The sequence below is a fragment of the Chroicocephalus ridibundus genome, chromosome 1, assembly GCF_963924245.1.
Source record: "Chroicocephalus ridibundus chromosome 1, bChrRid1.1, whole genome shotgun sequence".
NCBI lineage: Eukaryota > Metazoa > Chordata > Aves > Charadriiformes > Laridae > Chroicocephalus > Chroicocephalus ridibundus.
The window spans coordinates 73,724,567-73,743,043 of NC_086284.1; the positions used below are offsets into that span (position 1 = coordinate 73,724,567).

The 18,477-nt window shown below is 41.1% G+C and overlaps 1 protein-coding gene across 2 annotated transcripts in view; it reads left to right on the forward strand.

Annotated features, from left to right (window-relative positions):
- The window catches only part of AFF3 (ALF transcription elongation factor 3), a 338,460-nt gene that overhangs the window by 305,832 nt on the left and 14,151 nt on the right, over positions 1-18,477 (forward strand). For both annotated transcript variants that reach the window (XM_063339571.1, XM_063339580.1), the window contains exons 15-18: positions 7,971-8,034; positions 10,682-10,818; positions 12,830-12,901; positions 15,339-15,432. In XM_063339571.1, the coding sequence (XP_063195641.1) occupies positions 7,971-8,034; positions 10,682-10,818; positions 12,830-12,901; positions 15,339-15,432 (367 nt within the window). The remainder of the gene's footprint in view (positions 1-7,970; positions 8,035-10,681; positions 10,819-12,829; positions 12,902-15,338; positions 15,433-18,477) is intronic.

Sequence of the window (18,477 nt, forward strand, 5' to 3'; positions counted from 1 at the left end):
CATCCTTAGTCTACAATGAATCATAACACGAATCATGCTGAATATGAGGAAGTCTCATCTAACCTCCCATGGTGTTTACCATTCTACCACACCTCTGGTTCTTGACAGAGCTTGTTTTGCTCAGGTTTGGTGGCAAACATTGGTTTCTCCTCAAAGAGCTAAAAGTCCCTCCCAGTGTAACTTAGGGTTTGTCTTCTCGTGCTGGACCACAGAGCAGTGTAGGTTTTTATCACCCTCAATGCCAGAATTCACAGGTAAGAGAGATTCAAGTGCCTCTGTTTGCAGCTTAATTCCTAAGTCAGCTTTGCTGTCCCTGTGGCAGTGGAAAATATATACATTTGAAGAATGTTCTTCAAGTCCATTTTCCACGATATAGTTACCCACAAGTTTCCCTTTTGAACTAGTTCCCTTTTGAACTAGAAGGCTGGTGGGTGCAAAGGCTGTGATCCCCCAGGGAAATGTGGGGGCTTTACTGATCATTCCTTCAACATGTAAAGGATATTTTCATCTTCCAATGACAACAAACCACACTAACGAATGATCATGACCACTTTAGCCTAGAGAATCACAGGTAGACTGTTCAAACTCATGTTTAGCCTAGGAGTACACTGTTCATCTTGAGATGCAACAATGAAGCATGGAGCTGGAGAAGGGCTGTGATGACTTAATGCACATGAGGAAAATGAATGCCCAAAATCCCTATCAGATGCTTTCCTGGTCTTCCAGTGCCTGATTTCAATTTCTTTCAAATCCTATGATTACTGAAGTTTCTTAGACAGGCATTGCAGAACAGAGCTCTGGACAGAGTCTTTGTTTCAGCATTGCCTGGTCCTTTCACTGTAGATACCCCATTCATTGACTCGAGTTTCACATGTACTGTCACTCGGCAGTTTCACCCCCACCTTGGCTTCTCACTCACCAGAGCTGGGAACTTTGGAGCTGGCTGCCAGGTAGTCCCTCACCCAGAAAGATCTTTCTGCCTTTGGTTTTCAGCTGCCTCTTGAGAATTCAAGGTGTGATTCCGTGGTATTTTAAAACAATATAGATCTGGACTGCTGTTATCCTGCCCTCTCTCCCTAGATGTGACTGTGAAGGCTTTCATGCCACTTTTGACTGAAATTAGCTGATTTCAGAATATCTATTTAACATTCATTGAAAGAGACACAATTGTAGTTTATCTGCAAGGATGTAATGCTTTCTCCCTCTGCTTTCAATACAGGAGCTCAAGTCCCTATGGTTAATACTTCTTTCATTCCTCTCTCTTTGCTTCTACACTTTGCCCTTGTATTTTTTAGTCTAGATATTGATTTCACATGGTTATCTTTAAGTCAGGAATCTGGGTCATGCCCAGGAATTTGTAGTAGATTTTGACTCTTTCTCATGGTCTCTTGTATTTCACTACATCAACATGGCTAGTCTGGGGGTTTTTGCATTTTTGCCAAAATGGGAATCCCCACTTATTTTATCCTTCTTCAGTTCATTTAAATTAGGTGCTAGGCTTTAATGTTGTCTGCTATTTTTTGGAACAGTAACTCCCTCTTTAGGTATCTGTAGTATTCATCTATGCATCTAATCTAAGCTATTGACCTTGTTATACTAAGCCCAACAAGATAGTAGTTTTGTAGTTGTGCGGTTGAGTAAATTTTTCTTACATTTGGCCTGACTCCTTTGTTCCTGTCTTTCTGAAATGCCTATAGCACTATCATTTAAACAGGTCGCAAACACCTTCTCTGCCCTCTCCACTTGTATGCTCCTCTGCTGAACTTCCCAGACCTGCTAGGTCTGCCATAGTGAGCATGAGACTCCCATAACTGGGTACCCACCTTCTGCAGTGCCATGGGCCAACCCTGTGTGCCACCATGTGTGCCATGCTCCAGACCCAGCAGTGCCGTGTCCTGTAAAACAGCATTTATTTTAAGTTGTGGAATCGGCAGGAAGCCATAATACATGAGGGGAGAACACTGTTTTGTATAGTAATTCCTGCACAGCTCTATCCTTTATCCCCAAGATGACCACCCTTATCTGTGACCAAACATGTCAGACATGCTCCTGACACATGTCCCACTATGAAACAGCAAATAGGCAGGGCTGTATACACCTACCTTTCAATTTACATGGTTTTCTTGCCCTTACAAGATTTTCCTCTCCTCTTGGACTGAAAGTTTGGGGCCTAATGGCACAGCTTGAAACCTGGACATGGGCTAACCCCGGCCACGCCAGTTTCTTCTGATTTTCCCCTAGCTCTGATCAAATTTTAAAGTCGCTCATTTTGCTGTTCTACTCCTTTCCAGCACACCCACTTTTTTAGGGTCTAGATTACTAAAGTTGTGAAACTGGTCCTATATTTAGAATTATGATTTAAGCTGCTTTTATTATGTGCAATTGTTGTACATTGAGGAAGGACTAGTTTGTTTTTTTATAACACTTCGGCAGCATTATCTCTGAAGGGTATTAAAATATGCACTTGGCTACATTTATGATGTTTAATTGAACTTTTATTAGTTTTTTTTAATATATCCTCATAAAGCACCATACCACAGTAAGAAATAATGTACAAGTGGTATATTATGTAAATGAAGCAGAAAATGCTATAGTTTAGTATTTAGTTCATATAAAATATAAAAATTACATGAAAAATGTGTTTTTGAATGCAGTTATAATTAAAATTGTATATTGGAGTCTAAGCTACACTGTACTCTGTAAATACCAGCAGTTGCTCTGAGTTCCAAGGAGATTATGTTGCAGTAGATGCTGATAAATTACTGTACAAAGTAAGGCTTTTATTGATTCACTTTGTTTGATTCTCTTCCGTTTTTTTTTTACTGCATGAGTTTACATTTTTGCAGTTATCTGCTAAACTGGAGTAAATTAGAGCAGGCAGCAAAAGGCAGAGGTGGCAGAGATGCGCTGTAATGGCATAGGGCTAAATAGGATGAGGGAAACATATACACACACACAAGCATTTCACCTGGGTAATGGTAACACCACTCTTAGGAGCTCAACAGCCTGGAAATTCTGAAAGGCTGCTTCTGGAAGGGGAGTAATTACGATGCCCGCAGCCATCTCACCTCACGCTGGGATCCCGCGCAACATAACAAGCAATGGCAACGCTGCCTTTCCTGCTGGTTTTCGACAAGCTCCCAGAGAAAGTGGTGGCAAGGCGAGGGAGAGAAATTGGGGACAGTAGCGGATTGTTTGATAAATTTCATCCTGGATTCAGCCACAGCCATGCTACTGAGGCTGCCCTTGTCAAAGTCATAAATGGTTTGAATGCCGCTGCTGAAAAGGAAGCCTGGCCTTGTTTGTACTATCAGATCTAGCCATGGGGGGGTGGTTCTGTAAAAGGCTGGATTCTGTTGCAGTGCCTAGGTGACTGGCTAGTGTTGACTGAGAATGCATTGAAATGGTTCCAGCAGTACTTGATTGCTTTCCCCAATCAACATAGTAGGGTAAATTCTCCTCGAGAGCAGCCAGTTTCACATAATGACACTTGATCCCAGGGAGAATTCACCAGCGGTGTGACTTAGTTGGCACTGATGCTTTACGCTCTTTCTCTTGCCTTTCAGAGAGATATATGAGATGCATTAGAGCAGTGTATTAGAACTCCTTTTTGGCTTTGTTGAAGAGGACTGTATTTCCAAAAGTACCAACAATCAGATATATAGAAACAAAAGACTTTCTTGTGCAGTCAAGATTATTAATAGAGATAAAACACTTGTTTATACCTGTTAATTTGAAGTCAGACTTCTTTTGATTTTTTTTTTTTAAAAGAGGCCTGAATTCTGTTTGTAAATCTGGAGTGACAGTGCTGACACCAATAGATACATACAGTTGTAAATAACTTAAGAGGAGAATCTGACTCAATTGTCTGTATACCAGAAGTCACTGAGTAACTTTCCGTGGGACTTCAGTATACACTTATGACCAGTAAGCCTAACAAAGAGACTCCAGGGCTTCTTCTGCTACTCACATCCACTCCAGTTCAACCAGTAGTCTGGTACCATTCTAATCCTGTAGAAATTTTCTCTGTTCTCTGGCTTTGCAGGCTGTAGCGAGGCTGTGATCTGCAGATCTAAGGGGTTTAGCCACAGATCTTTCTGAATCTCATCAGTAGGAAAACAGATTTGCTTGTCCTCAGGATGCCTCCCAGCAATAATTTACAGTATTCAAAAGTAGCATCCAGTGAGATTACCTGCAAATTCTCCAGTCTGAGATTATCACCAATGTGATAGGCCAAACTGCAGAGGAAATTTGGATGAACCTTCAAGTTTGTAACAGATAATGGGTTCTTAGTCACTGTAACTTAAGGGTCTGTAAAATCAGAATATGATTAGCAATCTTTTGTGAACTTCATCGATATGAAATGTGCATTACGCAAAAGAGCTATCCTGAGTAATTAGTTTATGCATCACTTTCTCATGTGTCTTCATATGTCCATGAGCTGAGGTAACCTGTTATCTTCAAGAAGCCTATAGAAGAGGGTTTTTTTCTGTTTTTTTACTTCATGACATAATAATTTAAACTAGTGTACTGCATTTAAAAAGACAAATTATGTTCATGTGCAGTGGGAAGCTAAACAAAACTGAATTTGAAACTTTTATTTCTCATGAAAAAATAGAAAATAATTAAATCCAAGCACATCCTTATTTTGTTACTAAAATTATATAAGAAATGTATGCAATGTACATAAACATACATTAAATCTATAGGACATTTCAGTTTTCCATTTTCACCCAACATGCACATTAGTAATCTGAATAGGAAGTTTATTAACATGTACTGATAAATGGAAGAATAGTATTTCATAGATGGCATTAAGAGATCAGAATTTGACTTGATGTGTTTATTACCACTATTGAACAAGCTCTGTTTAAGAAATTAGAAGAAAACGTACCCTATCCTTCCCAGAAAACAACTGGACTTAGTACAAACTGATGACTTCCATTTTTGCACGTTGCATTATGGTTAACCACCCCACAGCAGGGCCCTCAGAGCAGGCTTCTTGGTTCAGTAATGTGCATGCCCCTTCCCAATACCCTCATTGCTAATCATAACTTGGGAGAATGCATCCTGCTACAAGTTGAAAACAGTTTTACAATTAACTTATGTATAAGGACACCATAATTACACTGTGTTGTCTCTCTTTGGTTTTGCAGCCTCTTACCATGCTTCAAACAAGCAAATTAGACATATAGTGCTGGGTGATATATGGGAGGGAATGTTGCAAAGGACATATTTTAATGACCTGAGTTTGAAAAGATCATGTAAACGTTCATCACTTTGATAATTTCAGAGAGATGAAACCACTCTTTTGTTGATTTTCTCTGCTTTGCTTTGCTTTTTGGCACTTCATAGTAAACAATATTACCTAGGTCATTGCACAAGAAGGAGACGGGACTTAACATTGTTTTAAGAATCCTTTCAGTGGTTCTGAAAACATAGTTATTTTTCTATATCAAGCTAACGCTGCTTCAATGTCTAATATTTCATAATTGACCAAGACCAAATCCAGATGGTTCGTATTATTAAGATAATGTTAGCACCTTGCTGGGCACAGGAATTATTTGCAGCTGCAGTAGGTTATGAGATACTGGGACACAAACCTGTCTTCAGTCCCCTTTCTGACCTACTGGGTAGAGTAAGCTGGGGAGAAATTCCACTCTGAGGCAGAATAATATTTTAAAGAAAGTTGGAGCGAAGGGACTGTTTTTCTTCATATCAACAAGATTTTTGGGGTAGAGGTCATTCCAAATTAGCCAGACTTTGAATTTTATTTCCATCTAGTGATATTTAGCCTTCCTTCTCATCAAAATAAGGTTGACTAACCTTCCGTGATGCAATTAAATGTCCTTGAAACTGTGTGCACACAAATAGAAGGAAACGTACTAAGTAAATGCACTGCCAAATAGCCTTATGGTCTCAAGGAAGTATATATGGCTGTTCTCTTCTGTCAAGAGGCTCCACCTTGCTCCCACTGATCTCAGCTATGGATCTGCGCATGTTCTTACTGCTGTCAGAAAGAATTTTTTACTCATCCATCACCCTGACTTCAGTCTTTAGATCTGTATCTTCTCTGACTGACACATAACATTTTTTAAACTAATGTGCTGAGAAAAACTAATTAGGCCTGTGTACTGGTTTGGGCTGGGATAGAGTTAATTTTCTTCATAGCAGATTATATGGGGCTGTGGATCTGTGACCAAACCACTGTTGATAACGTGGGGATGTTTTAGCTATTGCTGAGTAGCATCAAGGTCTTTTCTGTTTCCCATCCCACCCCACCAGCAAGCAGGCTGGGGGTGCACAAGAAGTTGGGAGTAGACGCAGCCAGGACAGATGACCCCAACTGAGCAGAGGGATATCCCGTGCCATATGACGTTGTGCTTAGCAATAAAAGCTGGGTGAAGAAGGAGAAAGGGGGGACATTTGGAGTGATGGCGTTTGTCTTCCCAAGTCACCATTAAGTGGGATGGAGCCCTGCTTTCCTGGAGATGCCTGAACACCTGCCTGCCAATGGGAAGCAGGGAATGAATTCCTTATTGTGCTTTGTTTTACCTGTTAGTCTGACTTTATCTCAAAGCATGAGTTTTCTCACTTTTGCTCTTCTGATTCTCTCCCCCATCCCACTGGAGGGAAGTGAGTGAGTGGCTGTGTGGGGCTGAGCTGCCTATTGGGGTTAACCTACAACATACTGCTTTGTGGCAATAATACCACATAATTTACGACACCAAGCACTTACAGCATGAATGATAAAAACATCAGAATTCATACTACTACTCAGGAATATCTCATTTTCATCAGATAAGGGCAAAGGGATAACACATTAACCAATACTAAGAAAATCATTTTGCAAGGCAAAATGTCCTTCTCTGAGAGAGACAAGGATATGTCAGTAACCACAGTATAAGCTGAGAAGAACCAGGACGTGGTTTAGCTGAGTAGAGAAAGAAGGCATCCATCACCCAGGTATATGAGTCTGGAAGAATCTGCAGGGTCAGGAAATGTGAAGACTTTTATGAGAGACAGCAACTGAAGATGCAAGGTTGTGGCCTGAAATGACATGGCAAATGTCTATTCTCCACAGCGATTGAGAAAGGTGCGATAGGGAGAGCTTGTGGAAGGAGATGAAGAAATTTGCTTCAGCCATGAGGAGCTCACTGAGGTGGTGACCAGACACTGCCAAGGAGATATCAGTTTGTGTTTTCAGTTTGAATGGAAGTGGATAAGTCTGGATCAGAAATGGACTTGTGAATTTCAGCACAGAGGCAGCAGTTGAATTCATGCCCTGCAGTCAGTAGGTCAGGTAGGTTAAGGAAGGGATGGAGTCCCTGAGATCTGTTTGAAGAGAAATCAATGGAGAAATTGGCATGAGTGACGCCAGTGGAACTGCAGCAGGCAGCCCAGCACCGACTCGGAGATGAACTCCAGGCAGCAAGAGTAAACAGGACTCTCAGCATGCTTACAGATAAGAGGGAGAAGGGGGATGAGATGGTAGTTGTGGAGGCAAGCAGGTTCGATGTGTGTTTTTAAAAGGGAGAGATTAAACACAGACTTGTTTTGAGAGGAGGGAGAAGCCAAGGCAAATGACAATGTACAGAGAGGAGTAGCAAAAGCGGTAAGCAAGCACCGGGGAGAGGAGAAGACGGAATAACTGGTTCCGCTTAACGCTTGCATCCGTCTTGCAGATCAAAACTGTGCTAATTTGGGAAGCAGTTTATATAATCCATAAAAACGCATTTTATTAGCTTTTTTTTTGCTTTGAATCACTGACTTCTAAAGAATGAGAACAGCCATAAATGCTATTGTCTCCACAGGCAGCAATTTGGAAATAGAAGATGCATGGTTACATGATAAGTGTATTTTCTTCATAAAAAATGTTTGCAAATCAGGTTTAAAATAAGGGAAAAATAACTTGAAAATATTCTGCACTTCAGAAAATAATAAAATGTCTTCTTATTTTCCCCTGGTAGGCCACGCAATGCAGATTACTTTATGCAGGAAGCTAAACGGAAGAAGCATAAAGCAGATGCAATGGTGAGAACATTTTCTTTCCAGTTATGTTGCTCCAAATTATTTTTGTAATGCAGTTTCTTCATCAGTGCAGTATTGCTGGGGTAATTATAAAATCTATTATAAGGATGACTAGGCTTGTTAAATTAAGAAATGTTTATATAATCAAATGTTCATAGCCCAATAAACTATGACTTAACAAATAATGACTTACTGAGATAAAGGCCTGGATAAATAAAACTTTCCATTTATTCCTTTGCTTTAATTAGTAACTATAGTAATGGAGGCTGTGTAAGGGATCCACATACCTCTCTTCTCAGTTTAACTAGCTGGCAAGTTCCTATAATTGTATCCCCAAATTTGGTCTGGTGGCTGAGGTATTTGTACTTTTTTTTAAGAGCTTTTGCTCTTCAGTGCCAAAAGAATGCTGTTTTCCTAGCAGATGTTTCCTAACATAACCAGAAGCACACAAGGAATCTGTGTAACCCTAGAGGAACACCTTTCACACAAAGGACTGCTGCAACAGATTCTTGGCCCCTGCTTTCACCTGTCTTACAGCGTAGCCAGTAAGAAAAAGGGGAATCTGAGATGCTCGTCTTTCCAAACAAATGGGTGCAACGAAGTACGCAGTGCTCCAGGAGAGCTCTGCTTGGCCGTCTCTCAGCTTTCTCCAAGGCTACGTTTGTCCAGCACTATGAATAAACTAGCACAGCCTTAAAAACATCAGACCTCTGGGATGGCAGACACGATATATGGAGTGGGACTCTCCATTAATATGGCTGTCTTGCAGGTGGGAGTAGCTGCAGTCCTGCCTTGCTCGGTCAGACAGACGCTTTGTTGTCACAGCAGCGAGAAAGAAGAAAGGTGGCTCAAGCCTCTGTTTCTTCACCTCTATTCCTCAGCTGCGCAGAATGTAAAAAGGCCAAGGAAGCAGAAGCAGGCCCTTTATTTAGGCCAGTAATACCGAGTTTTACACTCTACCTGAGTTTATTAGCGCAAATTTTCACGGTTTATTCAGTTCCATATTACTCCAAAGTGAGTCTTAAATCAGAAAATATTGTGGAGAAGTACAAATGGTGCATTTTAGTGTGTTGCTTTAAACAGAATGGAAAAGATCACTTAATATGCAAAGGAATTTCTTAGCCTGAAGAGAAATGTTTTTATGGTAGACTCCCAGAAACAGGAGGTGCAAGCATTATTCTCTGCTCTGCCATAAGTTTCCTGCATGAAAATCATCTAGGCACAGTTTAAATAGCCTCCCATCAGTATTAGGTGATTGAAATATCCTTCCCATTCAGCTTCCCTACACCGTGGACCAGCACCTTACTTACGCCTTGTGAATCGCCCTTTGCAGGTACTTCCTCTCCCTCCTTGACCACGTAGGGATCCTGGAGGAATTTCCATATTGCCAAAGTGCCTCCAGGTACTTTGAATCATCTTGGCTGGGCTCGGTACCTCCTACTTTGGCACTGCAATACCTAACATAGGCACTTCGAGTGATCAGCCTGAAAATTACTCTAAGTCTCTCTGCTCCTTAGTTCCCCACCTGTGAAATTGGGATAATAGCACTTCCACCCGCACAAGAGCGTCGGGGAGAGAAATGTAATAAAAAGTTTGTGAAGTTCTCCAGCATGATCGCAATGGGAGTCATATAAGAACCTAAAATAGATTGAAGCCAGTGTGCCATTCCAAAGTTACTATTTAAAATCTTTATCCCTTGGAAAAGAATAAGGTCCATTAACCTTTCACTGTGTGCATCAGATTTCAACCAAATGCATCCAGTCCATTAATGGGCTTTATGTACCGCAGGAGTTCTGACTGAAGGAAAGAGAAGGCAGGACAGAGAGGTATTAGTATGATTCATCTCTATCTACATCAAAAATGAAATTCTGAGACCAGATAAGCGGTATGTAAGTGTACACATATGAACATTATCTGCATGTTTGCATATAACTATCATTGAGGACATATATGCACGTATATCCATAAAAGTACACAAATACACATACACAGAGTTAAAGAAACACTGAAAATAGGAGAAGAAATGGGGCAAGGAAGAAGAATGGCAGAAGAAGCTGAGGGAGCAGAGCAGTCCCTGGAAGAGGAGGAGGATACAGAAAGCAACTTCCTGACAAGAGGAGAGTGTAGTCAAGCAGTGCTGAAAATGGTAGGGATAAAGAAGACCTGAGAACAGAGATGAGCCTTTAAATAAGAGTTAGCAGTCCGAGTATTTAATTCTCATTCCCTTAGTTCAAGATGATCATTACCTTTCTTTGTTGAGTGATGAAAAACGGTATTTGCAAAGATGTGTGAAACCTTTTTTAATGGAAGCTGGAACAAAAGGCCTGATGAGTTTGTGGAATTTCCAGCACTGAAGAGCTTTGGCAAATATCTGTCAGGAGTGTCCTAGGCAGAGTTGATCTTTCTTCAGACACGAGAGTGTGGAACAAATAACATCTTGTAGCTTTTTTCAGCTCTGCTTTCTGTGTCTTAGCGTTTTCACTGGTGCACAGGGTTTGAAGGGTTTTAGCTTTCTTGTAGGAAAAATTGTGAAGCTGAAGATATACCAACTCGTGTCAAGTTTACAATTCATGTTGAGAAAAATCCCATCAAATGTAACCATGTCTTGATGATTACGCTATTTCTCTGTGTCCTTATTTTTTCCCTCTAGGTGGAAAAGTTTGGAAAGGCACTGAATTATGCAGAAGCAGCACTATCGTTTATTGAGTGTGGAAATGCAATGGAACAAGGCCCAATGGAATCTAAATCCCCTTATACAATGTATTCAGAAACAGTTGAACTCATCAGGTAGGAAGGGAGGAGATGACCTCAGGGGTTACTCTCTCTGTGCAAACATGCTCATCTACATCATCACATAATTCCCTAGATAGAGTAGAAGGGGAGAAGTGAGGTCTTCCCAAGTGCCTGGTCAGTCATATGTAATGTGTATGTATTTTCTGTGATTTCTATGGAAATTAAATCAGGAAACTGCGTAGAAAGGAAAAAAAAAAAAAAAAAAAAACCACAAAAAAAAACCCACAAAAAAACCCACAAAGCTTTTCATATTAGTTGAGTTTCAAATTACTTCAAGAGTTAAGAAACTGATATAATATGATATGTCCCGTGCTACTCAAAAGAGAAAAATAATAACACATAATACCAAAACGTTCTCATGGAGTGGTAGTTTGCAAAATGTTGTGAAGTGTTTAAGGCTGTAGTTTAAAGGTTACCTGAGGGAAGATGTGAGCAGTGATAGAAAAATAGACACTCAAGGTCCATTTGGTGGGTATGTTCCTGCTGTAGGCAGTAGAGTCCCAAAAGCCGTCCAGCTCACACTAAAGGTACCCCTACATTTAGGGATACCCCTTCATGGCTCTCCAAACAGGACAGTCTAGAATTCAGTCCCACCTGCAGTCCCTGTGAAGACAGTTTGTCTCCTAAGTCCTTTTCTCCGTTATAGTTGTTAGTAAGGGTTAACATTATTGACAGTGTCAGAGCCCAGCCACACTAGCGGAGAAAGCTGCACTGTCAGTGACCATGGCATCATTCTGCAGGACAGTCAACCACACAGCGCTCGTCAGGACTAAGTTCACAGGAAGGAAAACATTTTAATTTTTAATCATATTCATAATGAAGCAAAGCTTCTAAAGCAATTGCATTCTTTTGGACTTGGTGTTGACGTGAATGTTGTCCTGCATGTTAACAATTCCATTGGCATTTTATTCCACTTAGGGCTGTCTTCTCGTGCATTTCAGTGGACTGAGGCCAGCTTTCTAACGGGAAGGTTGTTAAACAAAATCAGATATTTTTTTCAGTAAGAGAATAGTACATCCCATCTCTGCAATTCTTCCCTTCCTTTTTTTCAAAAGGCAGAAAGCTCTTTCTTTGTCTTCCCTGTCGTTTCTCACGGTACTAAATATATGGTCCTAACTCTGGAAATGAATTTTGCTTGCAGATCCATAGCTTTCAATAATGCGCGTAGCTGTGGTTGTGGTGTGGTGTGAATTGCTGTTGATCTCACTTGCTGCAGCTCAGAAAAATAAGAGGTTTGCTAGGTATGCCGGTTGAAACAAAATGTTCATATCAAATCTTTGCACAGATATCAGGATTAAAGTTTGAAAGCAAAGATAAGAAAGAAACACAAGCAGCTAATTATGGGGAACAGGTATTTTTCTGGAAGCGAGCCCGGAACTGCTGTGTGTTGTCCTAACCTTGTCCATTGTTCAGGTATTCAGCTGGAAGCTGAGATTTCCAGAAACTAATTTGTGATTGCATAGCACATCCACTCTTGAAACAGCAGTGCTACCTCTGTAGATGTTTAATATTTATAGAATTTGAATGTAATGTCATACGAGCAAAAATAGCTCTGAGCCACATGTTCCCCCTCTGCTGTGCTCTGCTCGGAGGAGCAAATCTGGGTAGACACGCTCAGAACTGGCAGGGTGAGGGCAGCACCAGCTTCAAGGCAGGCTGTCGTCTGCCTTCAAACGCTGTGAAAACCTTTCTGCGTGAACCCTGTGAAACTGGGTCTCCACAACAGCGGCGGTTATTTTGGTAGGACAGCATCACCTCGCCAGCGAGGCTCCCCTCTGGACTGACGGATGTTCAAGGGAGTTACTGCTGTATAAAGAGCACAGGGAGGCAGTGCTAGAAGCAAAATAGCTCTGAAACACAAGCAGAAAAAGCGCGTGTATGTCTGGTAACTTGAGCAAATATGTGTAAGGGAGCAGATCAAATGACATTGGCCAGCTTAGCTCTCTGATCAGTAATATAAAACTGTCTCAGTTAACTCACATTGGCTTTTTTCCTTTTGCTTAAGGTATGCGGTGAGACTAAAAACCCACTCAGGCCCCAACGCCACTCCAGAAGACAAACAGCTGGCAGCATTATGGTTAGTAGATCAAGACTTCCTCAAAAGGCTTCTTTTCTGCAGCGAGCCAGCTCTTGAAAATCAGATGCTGGCCGCGGCCAGATAGGATTATGTTGTCTTTTGAAATTAAGGGAATACGTTCTGCTCCGGGAAGGTGCAGCCCTTGTATCACTGTACCAGGTCTGCATTCTGTCTCTGTAAATAAGCAATTCATACTTATTGACTGTGACAGGTCAGCTATGGTACGTCAGCGTAATTAATTTTTAAATGCCTGATGGTTTGTTGTGTTTATGAGTGATGTACTTTTGTACCGATAGCTCGGTAATTTCTTTTGTGGCTGACATTTTAGGCTCAATAATCATAAATTATATTTACATTATATGAAGGGAGATACGGTGATGGTGATAATTAAGCCTCTTGGATTACCTTCTAAATTGAGATTTCTAGATATGTGTGCACACACCTTAGATTCTATAGGATGGCTGCTCATTGCTAGTAAAATACTAAAATGTTATTAAAATCAAATTTTAATTTAATGTCTATGTAGTTAATACATAAAATACCTATTACATGGTTACTGATTCTCAGTAAGTGGACATTTACAATCAGCAAGTGTGTTTTTAACACCTATTAACCATCTGTTAAAAATCCAAACGAAATGCATCTTTAGCCTCCATAAATAAGGAGTCCTAATTAATTATTTGTATAAAAAGGAACAAAATATTCAGAGATGCAAATTTTTTTTTTAAATGCCCTTTCTTTGTCACTGGTTTACTGTGCCGTCGGGAGGAGCGCGGCATGCATTCATGGGAATTGCTTTAAAAACACTTAGGTGGGAAAAGGACTAAAGAATGGCTTAAAAAAAATATAATCATAATAATAAAGCCATATTCCGAAGGGTTGCTCAGAACTGCCGGAGCGCTTCGGCGTGTGCGGAACCGCATCCAAATTCACGGAGCCGCTGCATCTGTTTCAGCAGAAAGGTCAACGCGAGGGAAAGCAGACGGTGCCTTCTCTGGGCGATGAATAGCAATCTTAACTCACCGTCTGCCAGCCAGCAGATGAGCTGCCACCATTTGCATATGTGCTGTACCTGTGAAGGTGACAGAGGGAGAGTTATGGTGGCTGCGAGGCCACCGCATCCCCCTTGGCTGCTCCCTGCGCCCGCCGGGCGGGCTGCCAGCTCCCCGCCGCAGCCGGCGCCGCTTCTCCTGAGGAGAGACTGTCCTCCAGCGGACAAAGGCAGAAACTCACCTTCTGCTTTCAGTGCGGGAGGCAAACCGGCTGAGAAAACCGGGCTGGGATTTTTTTTTTTTTTTAATAGATCTATTTTTTTTATTTTTTTTTTTCAAGAGCAATTTGCTAATTCGAGGGGTTTGCTGAGGTTTGGAGATGGGAAGCACTTTGCGCTTCCAAACTCAAAGGCATCTTCTGCTGCTTCAGGCTGCCTCCAAGACTAAATACCCCTTTTTAAAATAAGGCCTCCGCTGCCAAAGGAAAAGCAAAACACGCCAGATTTTTGCTTTGAAAGCTGTGTCACTGTGGGGCAATCCCACACCTGCCCATCAAAAAGCTTGCTGGGAAGAGGTGGTGGTGATTCTTGATTCAGAAAACAGACTGGTACACCTGAAGCCAATAGCGAAGAAGAGTTTGTGTGTCCTGAATGCTGATTATCAGTTATTGTGATGTATAATTATAGTTAATAGCTATTACTCTCATTTAATTACATAGCATTAAAGGTGTGTGGCACTCTGCAGACCAGCGAGGAGCATGGGGGCAGTCACTTCCAGTACAGCACATGGGGTTTTTCAGCCCGCTGCTGGTTTCATCTGGGGAATAAATCAGGCAGGTGGCCTAGGAATAGCCTCCGCGGTCCAATACAATCTCTGTTCTGGTTTCCCACGGAGGAGCTTGGCCAGTAAAATCTGGGCGGGTCAGAGGTTTCCCTGTTTCCCGGCTATCTCTAGCTGCTGGAAGAGACCGCTGGGTGTATACAAAATGCACCCATTATAACTCTAGTTCAATATCCAGGCTCCAGACTGTTGCAATAAGATACCCCAAAAGGCTGCCTTTACATTCACAAAAAGAAATTAAAAAAAAGTATGCATATGTTGAATTCCAAGCCTGTAATGACCTTTTCACAGGAGAGACCTTTGGTCAAGTGTGCAGACTTCAAGTCAGAATCAAGGCCTGGGAACCCAACCCTGCAAACCCTTCTGAGTATAGTTTCTTTAGTACCCCACTGGTAGCGTTTGTCAGTGTGACCTGCCCTGGCCGTAATACCTTGCCTTGCTCATGAATCCATGGCAAAGTGTGAAGTACCGTAAACAAATGGTGATAAAAACCATAAGCAAGGTGCTATCAGCCTTCCACTCTGTTAGTTTGAGAATTCAAGATAATCAGTTGGGATTTCTGTTCAGGGGACATGCTTTACCTTCTGCTCTCCCTTTTGTTCCAGTTACCGCTGCCTGGCCCTTCTGTACTGGAGGATGTTCCGACTCAAGAGAGACCACGCGGTCAAGTATTCGAAAGCGCTTATTGAGTATTTCAAGGTGCATTTTTTATGACATGTTTTTAGATCAGTGTGTCATGATAGGAAATACAGCATCTCACTAAAACAATAGCTCTTCCCCAGTGAAGTCAGTAGAGTTTTACCACAGACTCCCATGGCAACACCTGATCTCTAGTCAGTTCTCTGCTGTCTTCACAAGGTCCCCTCCTTGCAAAACACACACCATGTCCCTTCATGAAGGGTAAGAAATTTATTGTATGAACAAACAGGTATTTTCAGATTATTCCTGGTCAATTGTCTAGTGCTATCCAGTTCTCTTGCAAATAGGTTTTGCAGATTTTGCTCTAATAATCCTTTCCAGGATTACACTTCCCACTAGACTACCTGTGAGTTGAAGACTTTGATCTAGGTCAGTCCTCAGGTGCAGGGCTTCCACGTAGCAGCATCAATAGGTGGGACAGTGCAGTGGGACGTGTTCTTACCCAAGGAACTGGCAAACAGCCCACGCTGACTTCAGTGGGAGTTCTATGAAAATGTTGGAGGGCAACCAAACCGCTTGCCGTGTACTTGACACAGCAATGCTGGTTTCCCTGTCCTGCTTTGCTTTGCCTGCTACTGCTTCCATTTTCCACTCTCTGCCAGGTCCAGACCCTGGTTATTTTGGATAAGACAGGAAGTCATTCAAAGTATTTTGATATATTTTATTTGACAGGCAACCTTTCTCTGGAAAGTATCTCAGGAACAAAACCTTTCAGGTGGAGATCACCTAGCAGTTAGTCCATCCAGCATTTCATCTCCAAACACAAAACTAGCTTTCATCTTTCTAATTAAGAAAATAATATGTACATACAAGTATACACACATACAAGCTTTACAAAGTACAAGCTTAAAGACAAACTCCTTTGAGGGACCTGAACAGACATTTGTCTTTGAACAGAGTTCTCATCTGTTGGGTTTTTTGCAAAGGGAGGTACCTTGAAATGAAAAACATCCATCCTTTGACATTTTGTTAATAATAAAATTCAAATACAAGCATGAATGCTCATGACCAGATTCTGAACACATGAAGATGGTGGAGGAAATTGACAGATCTGTTATTGTCAAACTGAAATTGAAGTCACTGTAATTGCTTCTAAAAATTTAGCAATATGTAATTCAACATGTTATGTTTCTCTAACAACGACTTGATTTCAGGGGAAAGAAATACGTGCCTATTACAGCACTTTATTTTTCTTTACCAGTTCAGAGAATACCTGCATTAAGAACGGGCTGGTCAGGCTTTCAGCCATGTAAAATGTCTCCTACTAGCAGACAGAAACTGTTTCACAGCAAACATGAAATGGACTTATACTCTGCTATAGCCAAGATGAGCTTGGTTTTTTGCAGAGCTCCTGCTGATATAATGATAGTGTAGCTTCACATTAGAAAGTATTCTCACCTTTGAGAGTAAAAATGGAAAAAAAATCCATTTGCTATAATTTTCAGTGGAAAACAAGCCAATTCTCCACTCATTTCATATTTGGTATCTAAAAGCTTTCAAAGCCAAGTGACGTGAAATGCTGGCTGCATTAAGAACTTCCACATATATTATCAATCAAAGAAAGATTTTAAACCTTGTCACACACACTTGCAGGGAAAATTAGACATGCTTTTCTTTTAGAAAAGAAAAAAAAAATATTATTTAAATCTCCTTTTAAGTATTTTATTTCCATTATAAAAAAAACTAATGCAGCAGAGAATTAAAAACAAGCCACAGGTATTCAGGGTGCAGACACATTTTAAAGCATAAAGAAACCAGGAGAATGGGTACTAGTAAGCAAAGTAGGATAAGAAATCGTCCCTTGCAACATTACACTCTTTAGAATCCTTACCCCTACCTTTCTGGTGCAGAACTGAGAGGAAGCTTGAGTAATACACCTAAAACATGAGAAAAAAAGCTATGGGAAGTTGTACGGTAAGGCAGAGGCTGGTTACATTTACAGGAGTAGTATCCTTCACTTCCATTTTCATATTTTTCTGCCTCCAACTCTGTAAGTAAATAACACATATTCAGTTTCCATTACACTAGAAAGATGAAGGCCAGTAGTTCTGAGACAGATCAGAAAAGAAAAGAAAAAAAAAAAAAAAGCAACTTTTCTGTAAGAGGAGCAAATGCTGAGGATTCCCAGCTTGGTTCTATTTAGGATGGTAAAAGAGAACTTTTCATTTTTTCCCTTTCACACCTCAGCCTTTCCTGCCAATAAAGAGAAAAAGAAAACCCATTGAAGGAACAACCCCCTATGGGACACTCCAGACCTTATTTTTCATACCACTTACCTGGGATGTGGAAGGCCCGGAGTCAAAATGCAGGAAGAATGCCAGGGCGCGCACAGCACTGATGTGATCACTGTTAAAACACAGCCAGTGTTGGTGTGCGCATGAAAGATGTGGGAACACAAGAAGCAGTTCAGAGGACACGTCAAAACTGAGAAAACACACTCAGGAGATGTGTCCAGCTTACTGCAGAACAGGTTAAGAGAAGATGTGATCATTGCGTATATGGAAACAGAGCTGATAATACCAGGTGGCACACAGTATTGCTGGAACTGGACCAACAAAATCCAAAAGCTAGCACTGAAGTTACAAAAATTAAGTCTTGAAACCCTGAAACAGAATCTGTTTTCCTAACTGTGAGGCCTGCTAAACATCAGATGCAGGGCACAGGAGAACAAGGAGGATAAATAGTGTCTTAGGATTTCTATATGACTAGCTGTCCTTTTTTTAAAAAAAAAAAAAATTTTGCTTCTGGTAAAAGTTCTATGATTCGTGGAAAAGGGAAATTGCAGATTGAATGTCCAGGAGGATTACTCCTGGCCTTGGAATCTGTGAAGCTCTGAAGCCCCTTGTTTTATCATTTTTCCTTCCTAAGCCATGGGAGACTGGAGAGTGTTTGTACTGCTGTTAACGCTTGTAACTCCTGCAGCTTGCAACACCTGCAGCCTTGTATTTAAACAATATCCATAAACAGATCTTGAGCTGCAGGACTTCACTTGGTCTCCTGTGGTTGGCAGGAAGGAACAGTTGTTCCCCAGCACACAATTATCTG